The sequence below is a fragment of the Elaeis guineensis genome, chromosome 1, assembly GCF_000442705.2.
Source record: "Elaeis guineensis isolate ETL-2024a chromosome 1, EG11, whole genome shotgun sequence".
Taxonomy (NCBI): domain Eukaryota; kingdom Viridiplantae; phylum Streptophyta; class Magnoliopsida; order Arecales; family Arecaceae; genus Elaeis; species Elaeis guineensis.
In genome coordinates this window covers 108,113,828-108,128,444 of record NC_025993.2, presented here as the reverse complement: position 1 = coordinate 108,128,444, position 14,617 = coordinate 108,113,828, and the positions used below count along the sequence as shown (strand labels likewise).

The 14,617-nt window shown below is 36.1% G+C and overlaps 2 protein-coding genes across 9 annotated transcripts in view; both read right to left on the bottom strand.

The window, feature by feature from the left end:
- LOC109504739 (protein EI24 homolog) overlaps positions 1 to 7,143 on the bottom strand; it is a 34,498-nt gene extending 27,355 nt beyond the window's left edge. For 5 of the 6 annotated variants that reach the window (XR_012142033.1, XR_012142024.1, XM_073259147.1 and 2 more), the window contains exons 1-5: positions 4,993 to 7,143; positions 4,347 to 4,908; positions 3,792 to 3,881; positions 2,220 to 2,605; positions 2,042 to 2,107 (exon numbers count right to left, since the gene is read on the bottom strand). Coding sequence is in view for 4 of the 6 variants with exons in the window: in XM_073259147.1 (XP_073115248.1) it covers positions 2,042 to 2,107; positions 2,220 to 2,320 (167 nt within the window). In the remaining 2 variants the exon portion in view is untranslated. Of the gene's footprint in view, positions 1 to 2,041; positions 2,108 to 2,219; positions 2,606 to 3,791; positions 3,882 to 4,346; positions 4,939 to 4,992 lie in introns of those variants that run through there. The other variant, XM_019848348.2, reaches the window with a different exon arrangement.
- Positions 7,144 to 7,388: 245 nt separating this feature from the next.
- Positions 7,389 to 14,328, bottom strand: LOC105038401 (receptor homology region, transmembrane domain- and RING domain-containing protein 1). 3 transcript variants are annotated; one of them, XM_010914205.4, is made up of 5 exons: positions 14,166 to 14,328; positions 13,634 to 13,919; positions 11,931 to 12,155; positions 9,541 to 9,939; positions 7,389 to 7,764 (listed from the first exon to the last, which is right to left on the bottom strand). In XM_010914205.4, exons 2-5 carry the CDS (start codon positions 13,779 to 13,781, stop codon positions 7,571 to 7,573), a joined length of 966 nt encoding a protein of 321 aa, XP_010912507.1. In that variant the 5' UTR covers positions 13,782 to 13,919; positions 14,166 to 14,328; the 3' UTR covers positions 7,389 to 7,570. The 3 variants fall into 3 exon arrangements, with proteins under 3 accessions (XP_010912507.1, XP_073115237.1, XP_010912506.1); XM_073259136.1 differs by having other exon boundaries at positions 13,634 to 13,857; positions 14,166 to 14,322; XM_010914204.4 differs by having other exon boundaries at positions 14,020 to 14,312.
- Between the last annotated feature and the right edge of the window lie 289 nt (positions 14,329 to 14,617).

The window sequence follows — 14,617 nt, the reverse complement described above, 5'->3', positions numbered from 1 at the left end:
CAGTAAATTTTCATGTCCATTAGTTTTTTTTAATAAATATAAAAAGATAACCATTTTTAAGATGCTTGCAGAATTATGTAAATTGGAGGCCATAACAAAATATTAGGACATAAAAGGGAAATAATGCAAAATTTTAGACAAAAATTACAGAAAAATCTGAACAAATTATATTGATAATGACAAAAAAATACTGGTCCCAAGCAGGCTGAGAACACTGGAGACATAATGTCAAATTTTTTGCCAATACAACAAAAGAGGCGATCTATGAATGTCCCAAAGTAAACAAGCATATAAAGTAAAGCCTCAGATGACATAGATTGAATATATCATACTTTTAAGTTTTAATATTGGAGCAAGATAGTATATATAACAATTTTTCTGTTGAAAATGCATAATGTAATATGTAAATATATGACCACAACATGCCTGTGAGTGCATGACCACATCATGGGCTAGTTGGAAAGATTTAGAAGACATCAAAAGGATGATAAACTTGTATATATCACTATATCAAAATGCTTTATGAAGCTATCAAGTAGGCAATCAAAAGGAGGACAAACTTGTATGTATCACTATAATAGAATGCTTTATGATGCTATCAAGTATATTAAGTTTCATGTTTTATTTAGAAAAATTTGCTGGATTGATGTAATTTGTTGAGGTTATGGTCAATCTAATTTCTATGTACCTCTTCTTCTACGTCTCTCACTTTAACAACTAGGATACTAGATTGAATCCTCAATCGCAAGAGAACTTGTGTGTGTGTGTGTGTGTTTCTTTTTTTTTTTTTTGTGAGTGTGTGTGTGGTGGGGGGGGCATGGGGGGCGGTACTAAAAACTTCAAGTTGGCATGATTTAACAAAAAGTTAACAAATTTCTTGATCTTTGTAGGCTCACCACTTTCCAGACATAGAACTTGCATGAAGAAGAAAGCAATGAAACCCTAACACAAATCTACAACACAATAAATGAATATACAATCAAAATGATATAAACAACCTAACAAATATAGACCCCAACATATGAAAGCACAAATTTAGACCCCAATATATGAAAAACACAATCACAATAATATAAACATCATAACAAATCCTACTGACCCTTAGAAAACCCATATACTACTGTTCCAGCAATTTAACAAATCCCCAGCCAAACAAGTCATCTTTAGTCAGTATCACGAGTGAAACCTTCAAATCCCCAAAAGCATCATAGCTGGCATGGATGTTTATCTGGAATCCATAATCTTGAACAAAAAAAAGGAAAGAGAATAACATGCATGAATGTACAAACAAGAAAATCAGACCTTAAATCATAAACTATTTTTCATATCCACCTTTCCAACATGTTACATACTTTACCAAATGCAACTTTAATCACCATATTCATAGAATCAGCATAGATCCGTGCACAATATCATACTTTCAATAAAATTGGACAGACATCATCATAATCATAATCATAATCATAATCGACCAGACACCATGATCCTGCCTCTTAAGAAAATGAAAACAGCGTTAGTAAGATAGCTACAACAAAAGATTGTTCTACCTTCCCTCTTTCACCCATTTGCCTTACTTGCCACAACAACAACCCGACATATCAAAAATACTAACTGTTTAAGACATCATCAAAACTTCCTCGCACAGCTTGTCTCCAGAAATGGGTATGTATTATATGAGCTCGCTAAACTAGTCAAAATCCTCGCTTGGAAACAAACTCTAGGTGAAACCAGAGGAAAGAGGAAGGATGAAAAAGAAGTGTAATAATTCAGCCAATATCTCAAACAAGAAACTCTTATATAACATCATCAGCTCTCGCAGACTATTCCAGAACCATAAGCCAAAAAAGAAAACAGCAGCCAAAAACAGATATGATTTCTTTTTATTTCACAAACAATTCCAAATGACTCCTTAATTCCCAGCCAACCGTCCATCTAAACTTTCCACACCATCGCTTTAGGATCACATATCAATCAAAAGAAGTAAACAAATTTTCGAAGAGAATAAAACGTTGGAAAAGATTCAAAAACCACAATCTGGTACCTTCCCAAGAAAATGAATCCGTTCAAGAGGAAGCACTGGCCTGTTCTGATCGACAGCATCTTCGACCTGAACCAAGAAGATCGAAGAAACAGGAATTTAATCGAAATTAAGCATCAGAGGCGTAGAAATCGAATGTATATAAAGAATATTTGGAGAAAAACTGGAAGAAATCAAGAACCTAAAGCAGAAGATGAGGACACGATGAAGAGAGCACGCTTCTCTGAATCCGGCGAGCCAGAGGCTGCCCGCCTGCTTCCCCTGCGACGCGAGAGCATCCATCGGACGGCGACCGGAAGATTTCCGGCGATCGAGCGAGAGGGTTTCGGCTCTAGGCTTGGCCTCCTATTCGCTTAGGAGCAGAAAGGAAGAGGGCGACAGCTAATGGAATCCTTCTTTAATTAAAAGACTAGTAATGGGGATTGACCCTTCGCTGACGATGGCTTTTTCTTGCACAGGAGGTGGACTCGACCGCCGGGACGGGTGTCGTGCCTTTCGCGCAAAGTATGATTCACCTTTCCTTCGCGCCAATCCACCGTTTGGATTGTAAAATTGCCGCTTCAAGATCTGCATGGGCGGATGAATGAAGTTTAGGGATCCAATAGAAATCCGAATATCTATTTGGAATTGGGTCGGATCAAATTGAAATCCGAATCAAAATGGATCCAATAGACCAGAAGGATTAGATCAAATCGAGTTGGATATATATAAATATTATAAAATAATTATAATTTTGAAATAAATATATAGATTAAAATTATATCGGGTTAAATCTGGAGCAGAGCTCTCATTATTCGTATCCAACTCAAATTCGCTTTGGATATTTTTTTTTCTGAAACCCATATTCACCTCGAATTCTAATCGGATTAGTTAAAACCCATTCCTTCCGGATCAAATCGGATACTTGAGAGATTGGCTAAAATTGCCATTCTTGATAAAGTATTTTAGAGTGCTTTAAAATCTATGCATGGCTTGATCCAATAGTCAATGTCATGAAAGAATATTGAGCATTTTTTCACGCTAAAGATACAATTCAAAGCCCTCTCTCCATCATTAAAAATAAAAAAATCTTTTCCTATTCTATACTTGTATTTGGTTGTAAATAAAAAATTATGATGATTAAAAATATTTTTAGCCATAGATTGTGATAGAGAAAGATTTGAGGTGCGATGAAGAGAATGTTCATTTGAGCTATAGATTTTTTGCTAGCTTAAAAAGATATTTTTGAAAAAAAAAATCTCCAATTCCCATTCTATAAAAAAAATTCATGTAAGTCATAGATTTTTTTTCTATGAAATACGAAAATTATATTTACTTGAGAATATCTTTTTCCAAACTCTCTTTTTTAAAAACTCCAATCAGGGAGATTATTTTCTACTTTCCATTGACTACAGTTTCCTTCCTCCACTTTCCACGAACCAAACAAGTCATGAGTAAGATAGGCTATAGATTATAGCAATGAAATAGAACTTCAATCTTTATCTACAAATAATTTAAAAGAAGATGGCTGAATTAAAAAAATTTAAAAATATGCATATAGATCTTTTCAGGCACCAAATGCACACCCTCGCACCAGCATGTGGGTTCACAAGCTAATGAGAGCATATTTATCAGCTCAGTATGTGGGAACCATTTGACCAGAGTTTAACAATAAAGATTCGGGATAGGAAAAAGAAGGCAATAATCCATTTTTTTAAAAGATTTCAGGAAACAGAAAGTTAAAAAAACAACAAAGCCAATACTTTACATATACCTGTCCATAAAACAAAAATCCAGGAGGCAGGATCAGTGAAGGTTAGAAAAAAGAATAACATGATTTTGGCAACAACATAGCTCCATTAATCTGTAAATTATAAAGGCAAATTGAATTAATTACCAGCAATTGACAAATAAATCAAACAATTAATAAATAATTTTTTGAATAATTAAATAATACAGATTCTTCTTTTCCACAGAGAATAGTGATACTATCAGAAAGGGTGCAGTGTTGGGTGCTTTGAGATCAGATATGTGAATTATTTTTGTGAAGTTTCAAAGATTTGTGTTATAAACTATAATCTAGATTTCTCTCAAATGACTACAGCTTAGATGTATAATTTTATTCGTCAGAAGCCTGGAGATTAGTTCAAGTATCAAAACTGAAATGCATTACCTTCCTATGAGTAAATCATACATAGGAAAAATGTAATTCTCGAACTAAGTAAAGCATACATAGGAAAAAAAAATACAGAAAAAATAAGAGATCAAAAATTAGAAAAAAAAATGCAACAAATTACAAAACAGGCAATTCAAAATAGGAATTACCGACCTAGTACAGAAACAGATAGCTCTGAGAAGAGAACAAGCATCTTTGATTCCAGCAAGCCATTGGAAGCAATGGAAGAGGACCAGAGGGGAAGACAGGCCTTGCCCTCCTTCTTGTTTCTTAGAAAGGTTGGAAGTGGCTTGGTCTTGACATTCTCTAAATCTTAGAGATTGTCATTGACTTGGATTCTTAAAGATTTCAGCTCTGATAAGCCACTTCAACTAAATTTCGAATTGTTGACCATTTTTTAGACTTGGTTAATGCTTGTTATTGGTTACATCATTTTCTAAATCAGGCTGGCTTTGATCAAGTCCTTGTCAACTCTTCAGATCCTTTGGCAGTTCTCTCTGCAAGTTTATCTGCCTGTCTGTGCTTAAGGCTGTCACTGAAGACTGAGATAAAGTAGTATATGCAGAATTTGGACTTCAAGGCAAGGCAAGCTCATCTCATCTCCACCATAGCTCAAGCCTTTTTTCTCCATAGCCAAAGGCAACTCTCTTTAGTTTCTGAAAAATTCCATGCTAGGGAGAGGTGTTGGGGTTGAACCTATCATGATTCTCATAAGCTGCACTTCCATTGTTTTTTCTCAGAAAAGAGAAAGGCATACAACTGGAAGAACTAAAGAGACACAAATAAAGGCTGCACATACCTTTCCTCGATCCATCCAAGGGAACTTTTGTGACCCACTCCAAGAGTAGTTGACTTGGAGGAATTGCCTATAGGCTCATCTTATTTTAAGAAAAAATAATAAAAAATTTATCATCATGGACCAACCTCAAACTAAATAACACAAAATAAAGGAACAAAAAGAGAGAAAACCATGCCAAGAGTAAACCTCTATTCCTGAAGAAGACAGTGGGAAAGTTTTTAATCTCCATATGATAATAACTAGGTGGTTAAACCTCCCATTTCATCAAAAGAAAAAGAAATCAATTAAAGTCAGTCAAAAATAGTCAATCAAAAATCCCATTAGAAGTTCCCCTTAAAAGTCAATATTTATGAAGATTTTTTAGGTAATATCATCATGCATTGTATAAAAGGATCAAAAAAAACATACATAGTAAAATCAATTAAAGATCCTAATTTTCAAAGAAACAAAAAGCTTTCTAACAGAACTTACCATGTGACACAGAGAAAGAGTACAAACCAGGTCTTGAGGCAATGGTTTTACCATGAAGAAAAACACTGAAAATTTCAAATACTGAGAGGATGCAGCAAGGAGAATTTGGAGAACTGATCCACAAAAGGCCATGATGGCTAAGCGAAGAAGTGATATTGGTTCGGCTCAGCCTCTCAAAGAACTAAAGATGCAATATCCTCCTTGAGTTGAGACTGGCTGAGCCGACCCAATACCATGTCATCTCTCCACCTACATTCCATCTCTCTGATCACCACCGTTCTTGTTCTTGGCTCCTTGAACCTTGAGGTTTATGTTGGTCCTCTCTCGCTCTCTCTCTCTCTCTCTTTCTCTCTCATCCTCTCATGCATGGTACAACGATATATAAAACAAAAACATCAAGGACAAAATGTTTCATGGCTGAGGGGTGGGAATTTGAAGGGAAGCATCTGCATCATCTGGCCTGGGTTTGGTTACATATCCCTTCTGACATTTAGATAATGGAAATCCACCAATGATGTTAAGGGACGGCCGTGACACTTGGATTCAAAGCCATTCTATATCTGGCCATCTCTGTGTCTTAATTTATTTCAAAACTCCTCGAGTTACAAGAGCTTGGAACCTTATTGGATGCCGACGAGAAAGACCAGGTCATGGAAGACCCCCTACCGACCTATAGGACCCAGATTTAATCCTTTTCTTCATCCAATAAAACAAGCTGGAGCTTTGTATCTGCCCCTCCTACAATAATAACACTAATGCAATCACTAACATGAGAAACACCTGTGTTTACAAGCAGAAAGCTTGTAAATAGTATTCATGCTAATACCAGCTTTGTTAGGTGAATAATTTAGCCTGAAAGCTTTTGCAACCCATGGCTCCATCCACACTGCATTTGAGCCAGCCCACACAATACTAACATTTACACCTTGAACTGTTAAATTCCAAACTTTTGTATATGTTTTTGCCCAAAATTAATAGAGTAATTTCAGCCTGTAAACAGCCTGATCCGGCTGGATGTGACCTTTGCGCAACCTATAAACTTTTAAGGTTTTAACAGCCTAAACTACGAGAAATTATTCCCTACACTGTATGCACTATGTGGCTGTGCATGCCGTATATCATAGACGCTTATCTGATCGAGATGAGCACTTGATGATTAGGATCCATAGGAATGACTGACTGTGATTGGTTGGGCGACCGAGACGAGCACTTGATGAGTGGGATCCATAGGAATGACTGGCTGTGATTGGTGGGGCGACATCGAATTATATCCTAAACCATGAATACAGACAAAGTATTAGTTGGAGTAGCCCAAGGACTATATCTAAATTACTGGGTTTGTACACGTGAGTCAACCTACAACCTTATCATTCTTAGACACCCACCATCTGGCAGCCAGAATAGTTACAAGTATTTTTTTTTTATGTTTGTAGATTCTTCGCCGTTGTGAACGCTGAGGAAATCCAGATCTAATTGAGATGCGTAAATCAATCAATGAAGGAGAGAGAGGGGGAACAACTGGGCTGGTGAGGACAAGCAGAAGCATCCAAAAACTTGATGCCAGCCAACTTTTGTCCCCAAGTTCTTGACCACTACCACAAACGGCTGCCCAGCAGTTTACAACTAAAGTTCCTATAGATTCTGTATGCATTACCTTTGGCTTTTAGTTCAGGTAGTGGGAATAAACGGATTGCTGGAAAAAATATATAGGCATTGGAAATCGATGCTTGAAAAAGAAATCATAATACTTTTGAATGAGAAAAAGAAACATGAATATAGTTTGAAAAGAATGATTAAGAGGCAACAGCAACAAAGTGTTCGAAAATCCCTTGATCGAAAAGATTTGGAATTCTGCCAAATGAATCGGTGTCTGAAACAAAACCAATGGTCAAGTGGCAATGGCAAGAAATATAGTCATTGACATATTATATGCAAGAACTTGTTAGGTATTCACTGAGTTAAATGCCAAATCGTTCGTGACAGAGTTGCTCTCTGGGCCTGAGCTCCACCACAGATAGATAGCTAACCAAAAATGAGTTTTGGGCGTCATTCACCTATCCCAACATCAGTACCTATAGCTCAAACTAATCAACAAGAATGTACCATGTCAAATTGCACAGTTAGGGGGAAACGCTGCTAAAGATCCAGCAGAGGAAGAGGCAAATGAAGAGAGAGAAGAAAGTAGTGGAGTAGACTCAGAGGCTGGAATGTAGATTGTGCTTGAGTTAACATCTTGCTTGCACACAGGGCAAAAAGTTCTCCATGTGGTGAGCCAAGAATCAACACAAACAGCATGAAACTCTGCAAAATAATAAGATGAAGAATATAAGCGAGTGCAACATGAATTAGATAAAATCATAGATGCTCAGATGAGAAAAAAGAAAAATGAAAACAAATAAAAAAAATCTATCAAGGTGCATATTTTCAGTTGAGAAGGGTATCTTAGAAATCTTGAAAAGCAAAATGTCATCAAACATCCAAAATTATATCAGAGTACATTGTCCATGAAATTAAGTACAAGTGCATTAGGTTGTGATTTGATCTTGCACTCATCTGCAAACCATGAAGTCTACAACCAATAAGCTTTTTCCCCACTGTCATGTAAACATTGATGAAATACTTTCTCGCATTTGCTTCCAGTTATGGGCTACATCCTTCATCACCACCAACTTTTACGAATCCAAAATCACAATTTTCATGAAAGAGAAATCTCAGATCTCCCCATCCTTTTCCTAAAACCATTTAATACAGATCTAATCCCCTTTCCTCATCAGAAGCACATAAGATCACCATCACACATGCTTGTGATATTTCAATGCTTTTTTTTTTCATGAGTTCATCCATGATTAGTGCAACTTATGTTTCATTTTATCTTTTCAGTTCTCACTCACCACCATGTCCTACATTTAAGTAAACATCCATCTCAGCATAATCATCCCAACTGTCATCTTTTGTCTTAATGCTTAAAATTTTGAAACAAAATAAAATTGTGAATGTTACCGAAACCTTAATAGAAGTCCTAAATATAAATTGCTGTATGACACCTTGGAAGCAACCCTTGACTTCGTTCACTCTAACTACATTATGTATGTCCCTGTCAATCATCCATTCTTCTGCATAACTGATCCAAATATCATAATAGCAGTCCATCAGTTTATGTCTTAGTCATCCATTTTGTTATTTTGTTTGATGCTTCATTTTCAGTCTCATTGAAACTATAATATGTACTTCGTTTTAGCTCTACCAAGTACCAACCTTTAGATATGTATCTTCAGAAGGCATGGTCCATAGTTTCAATTTAGCACTTTAACCTTATATACATCACATTATAAAAATTAAATTATTTTCAAAACTGTAACACATCTTCTTGAATATCAACAACATGCAACAAGCACAAAAGGTTCCAGATGGGGAAGATTCTTGCCCTGTGCACAACTTGGCTCTTCAATCTCACCACAGCTAGTGTTATCACTTATGGCTGCTCGTTTATACATGTTCTTGGCAACAAATGCATCCTTCCTCCTCCCTCGCCTACCAAATATATTCTCCTGGTGAAACTCATATACTTTTCCAATTCAGTATGGATCACTTCTAAATTTTCATTTCTTTGAGCTCTTTTTGTTTATCTGAGAGAATGACCCCCATCATTTACAATCTTCAAATGAACCTCCAACTAAGTGTGCAAGTTGGCAGAGTACACAAATTGTACAAGAACACATCTTTCGAAACCACTAAGATCTCTGACTTAAATCTTATAACGTTAGTTCTGAAGTTTCATGATGACCAAAAAAAAAAATGTCAAAGGGCACCAAAGATATACAGCTTAGTATGAAGAATTTTGCATCGTCTCATTTAGCATGGATGCAAAACTAGCAAGTAATAAAAACTTAAGACAGAAGGAAATATGTCATGATATTATGATAGCTGGATATGCTTTTTATAATAATAATAATAATAAAACAAACAAACAAACACATTATTGAACTCTCCAAAATAATGTGAGCAAAGCAGGTTCTTCATCTACTAGAGAATAAGATATAGTAAAGGTGATGGTGATTATGATATGAAGTGGCTTACTGTGATGACATGGCAGCACACGAAGCTTCTCCCCCACTTTGTAGTCCTCTAGGCAAATAGCACATGTTTGTGATGTGCAATTGTCTTCTGATGCTGACGTGAATATGAGACTTGGAATTGCTTCCACCAGTCGACTGCTCATCCCATAGATTTGAGAAGCTCTAGGCCCTTCATGTCCACCATACTGTCTACGCACAAAAAAACATGGAGCAAGCACACCAGCAGACATGACAAGAAAAGATATGCAACAGAAGGCCAAAATAGACCATTCTGAGATCTTAATTCTTGGTAAGATCCATAACTCCATGTCTGTGTCACCTGCATATTCTCTAAGTGCCTCACCAGATGCTTTAGATATAAAGACAGCCGGTATAGTGATGCCATCCGGGATTCCTCTTACTGCCATATTTTCGTAGTCAGATACTGACCATAGGATATTTAATATGAAATAACACAGATCTATGACAAGTGCAACTATGGAGGTCTAATTGATTGCCTTCACAAAGGGAAACTCAAAGAAAATTGCATAATGAACTGTGAAAGCGTGAATAATCATCGACTAAGAAATTCCGACTTGAGAGTTGTTGCTTTCTGATTTTTTTTTTGTTTTTTATGTACTATATAGGAGTCTATGTGGGTTAGAATAATGGTATCAGTAAGCATATAATATTAAAATCACATGAATATATAAAAGTGACATGTCAAACCCCTATAGATCTTAGAAGCTTGCTGTTTATCTTTATATAACCTCCATTCATGACCATCTCGCTATAAATCCAAATTGATTTCCTTTTGCCCAAGCAAGAATTAGCTTCTTACTTGCTTCAAAACCTGAGCTTCGTAAATGGGCATATGCTCCTTGCACTTATTGTAGATTGATATCCTTCCATTGGCAAGTATCATGTCATAATTCTGTCACCCCCATGTTATTTGGTCAAATAGTACAAATTATTTCTGCCAGAAGTTCTAGAACTCCAACCCAATTACCCTCCAAAATTTTCCAATTTTTATTGTTTGCACACGAGCTTAAAGCATGTGCTATGTCCATAAACTTACCATAATCTACATCTAGCCTCAAAAAATAACTATATAATCAAAAAAAGAACTTTCTTATCAGAAGCATCTTGTCTCTGTCCACAATTAATTCACACATATTATTGTTTTGCTCCTCTCCATTGTATTTGATCCCACACCCCTTGTTTGCCACCCCACTTGCTCAAAACTTGACTTGGGATAAAGGAAAGTAAGCTAAAGAAATATTGGACAGAGAAAAAGAAGCAAACAAACTCCTTGCTCAACAGGCAAGAGAAGGAAAATAACAGATGAAATTGTCATCCTTATTATTTGCCGGGATAGCTAGATGGACTCCTTATAACAAGAAGAAATATTTCAGATCATAAGGAAGGAGGGGAGACCTAATCAGCCGCTCTTCATTTGTATATATATTTAATAGAAGCCAGTCCCTCCCAAAAATAAGATAAAATATTTATGCTGGAGTGGCATCTGAATCCTGAGGATATGTCATGTCTAACAACCACATCATTGTTACCAAGCAACTTCCTGCCCATGTTTGCTATATCATAGGCCAAAAAATATTAATATTTACACTTTTTTTTTGGGTGAACAAGAGCTAAGTTCCACAATTCTCTGATAAATAGAATCGTACATCATCTAAAATGCAACTACCTAATAATCTGTAATTTAACATTTGCATCTAGAATAATTTATACAGATGCTCCACATGCACTACATCTTCCTGAATTTTTGAAGTGTCACTTCCTCAATCTGGCATCTGAATCTGCTCTAAAACCTACTTTGAGCTCATGCTAATGGGTCCATTTCATTATGGTAGTCCTAATGAAGAATGAAATTTTAATGATAAGCTTTATTCTGTATATGTGTGTCCAGCCTTACATACCAAGGTATGATCCATTAAAGTTTGAGAATGTTTTACAAACAACTATCAACCAGACACCTACCCTCCTATGTACCGAGTAATGCCAATGAGGATACTCCATAGTCCATATATTGATGTAACAATGACTAGCAATAATATACAAACACAAAATGGTTTACCAAACATAGAATTCCATAAACATAGTTGGACAAACTGGCTGTCAAATCTAACATCTAAAGTTGTGAAGAGGAGCTGATATCAACTTCAGAAGAAATAGCAAATCAATTATATTTTATATAATGTAATGACACAACTATTCATGTCTAAACTGATAACTGATGATACACACACTAAAAATTCTTCTATGCTGCTAGACTTTTCAAATTTGCATGTAAAAGAGTTCAGCATATATAATAGTAAGAAATAACAGAGAGAATTTTTAATTTTAGGCTACACAAATTGAAATCTAAGTTTATAAATGTGAAAACATTACTTGCAGATACTGGACCATAATCTTCATTATTGTATATAACAGCAGCTTTAAATCCAGCATTCTGTGCATTTCTAACTTTTTCATCAAAATGACATCCTCCTCTTATGATTAGTGCAAATGACGAACTTGAATCATTGATTACTTTATTATTCAATTGAGTACATGCATCAAGGGGCTCAGCTAGGTATATGCCACCACTTTCACCAGATCCTCTTACAACTGGAGCTGGAGAAAACAAAATGAATATATCGTCAGAACCTTATTATTTATTCCAGCGATGTATACTATCATTGTTCGCATTGCATTTCTTTTTGGAATAAGGAAAACAATTGTGTAAGAAAAAAGAAATAATAAAAATCAGTCACTATTGAGACGAACAATGTAAGAAAAAATATTGTTGAAGCATTAGAGAAGGGGACAGGAAGCTGCAGTTTCCAACAACATACTAAGCAAAATATGTATCTAGCATTGCAAATCCAAAACAAAGAAACAAATCAAGGAAGAAATTGATTTCAACATCAAGGACATTCCAATTTATTACCCAGTGTAGATTGTAAAAGCTTTCCATCTGAATGAATTGCCTATGCCAGTCAGGTCTACTCATCTTTCATGCTAGTGAACAGGTCAGCATAAGTAAATTGGACTCAAAATAGATTTACTGAAGAGGGTACAAATAATAAAGTAATTTTCATCCCATAAATAAAAATTTGAGTCCGATGAAAGCAACAAAAATCGAACATTGGTACTGGATACCAGTCCCGTCCCACTTTTTCTTCTCAGCTCCTCTCAGTTCCAGCAATCCTAATCTCTCCATGCATCAAAACAAGACATTTAAGGAACCTTACAACATGTTTACTGCTTAAATTTGAGTTGCTTCTCTGATATCCTTTATGGATCAGTTAATGCACATCAAAACACATGATCATAGGTGCAAGGACACTTATTAAGTCTAAAGTCATAAAGCATCATTACATATCATATTCAACTCGTTTCATCCTCATCGATCCCATAGTACCTACATGCTAACTTATAACGAGAATTGTTGCCATGTTTAGCGACAACTTCTTGCTATATTTGGGAATTTGCTTTTCAAAGAGATTAGGAAGTAGAGCTACTTTACATTGCTGTCTTTATCAATCTATTTAAGCAATTCCTCAAGCATCCCCATCATGTGTATAAAAATTAAAAGGAGAATAAAACACAACATCATAATATGAATCAATGAAACAAAATGTGATTTATAAAAAAGATTTCAGCACTTCCAGTGCTTCGCCTTCACTTTATCAATTTGTTTATAGTGCCCTAGACGGGACGAACTTAACATTAGACCAAGGAAACAAATTTGTCCATGCTAAAATTCCACCTAATCGAACCGCATCTTTGTGCTACATTCCTGCAAAACACTCGCAATCGACGAGATAACAAAAGGGAGAGAGAGAGAGGAGCAAGCCAAGAAAACAACGTACACTTCAGTGTTGTTTGCTACTACCCTATACTTAAAAACATTAAAAAACCAAACAAGAAAACCAATTTTTGATTCATAGAAGGTGTTCGGCAAGGATTCCTTACAAATCTTCAGAGCCCAAACAAACAAATAAGAATATCAACAATGCAGAATCTAAACATTGGTAACCTCACAAATTTTTTGATTCATCATCCATATTCTCAGTATAATTGGGGGAAAAAAAAACTTGAACTTATACCGAAGTCAGCCTCGATGTCATCAAAAGATTTGGACATGTTCCTGCCAAACAAGACCAAACTCCCATATGCCAATTCCACCAGAAGAAAAAGAAAAGCACATATAAAAGCCGCCGACCTCACTCCATCAATACGAGTCATAGAAGCCATTCTCCAAACAAGAGTCCAACCAAAAATTCGATTCAGACCAATAGCAACAAAAGAATCCAGTGACCTTCGACTTATTCTGCACTCATAAAAACCAACCTCAGTTCCATAAATCACCCAAGGCCGTCCTCCATCTGATTCCTGGACATTTTTAGCATTACCATCAATAAATCAAACACCGAAACAAAATGCAAAAAACAAACACGAGAAGACTCTGAAAAGGAAATTAAAAAAAAGAAACCTTTCCACTTTCACTGGTATTTCCTCAAGAAATCTTTCCGCATTAACTTATATTTCCCAAAAGAAATCTTTCCACTTTAATTCATATTTCCCAGATTCAGATGGAGGGGGAAAAAAAAAATCTCAGAAAGAGAGCTTAAATTCAACCTCCGAGTCGAGAAAAGAGAGAAGAACACGGAAGAGATGGAGACATCAGCTGCCATCACACACAGAGAGAGAGAGAGAGAGCGGCGGGGAAGAAGAAGGATGCTGGAGTACGTTATGAGGCGGACGTTAACAGGCCGGTCGAGAGGATCGGTCCGGATCTCTTCGCGGTTTCGGATATATCCGCCGATTTTAAGGTAAAAAATAAATATCTTATCAAACGGAACGCTTCCAGATAAGCCTGCTCCTAAACTTTTCCATGCAAAAACAAGAGCTGCCGTTCATCAGATGGAAAGACCACGTGGACGCAATCGGATCTGAGATCGCATAAAATTTGAGATATGCTGTCGTACGGAGAAGAAGTATATTTAAGATATTAATAAAATATACAGGGTCCCGGTGGATGCTGGATAAGAATCTAAACGGCCAAACCGCGTCCGGAGGTGCTGCTGCGG

What these genes read in the sequence shown, in the direction of transcription:
- LOC105038401 (XM_073259136.1), bottom strand. Translation starts at nt 14,221, where the DNA reads ATGGCAGCTGATGTCTCCATCTCTTCCGTGTTCTTCTCTCTTTTCTCG. An exon ending in TCTCTTTTCTCGACTCGGAG is followed by an intron (nt 13,858 to 14,165) that starts GTTGAATTTAAG and finishes TTATGAGTGCAG; the next exon opens with AATAAGTCGAAGGTCACTGG. An exon ending in TGACATCGAGGCTGACTTCG is followed by an intron (nt 12,156 to 13,633) that starts GTATAAGTTCAA and finishes TGTTTTCTCCAG; the next exon opens with CTCCAGTTGTAAGAGGATCT.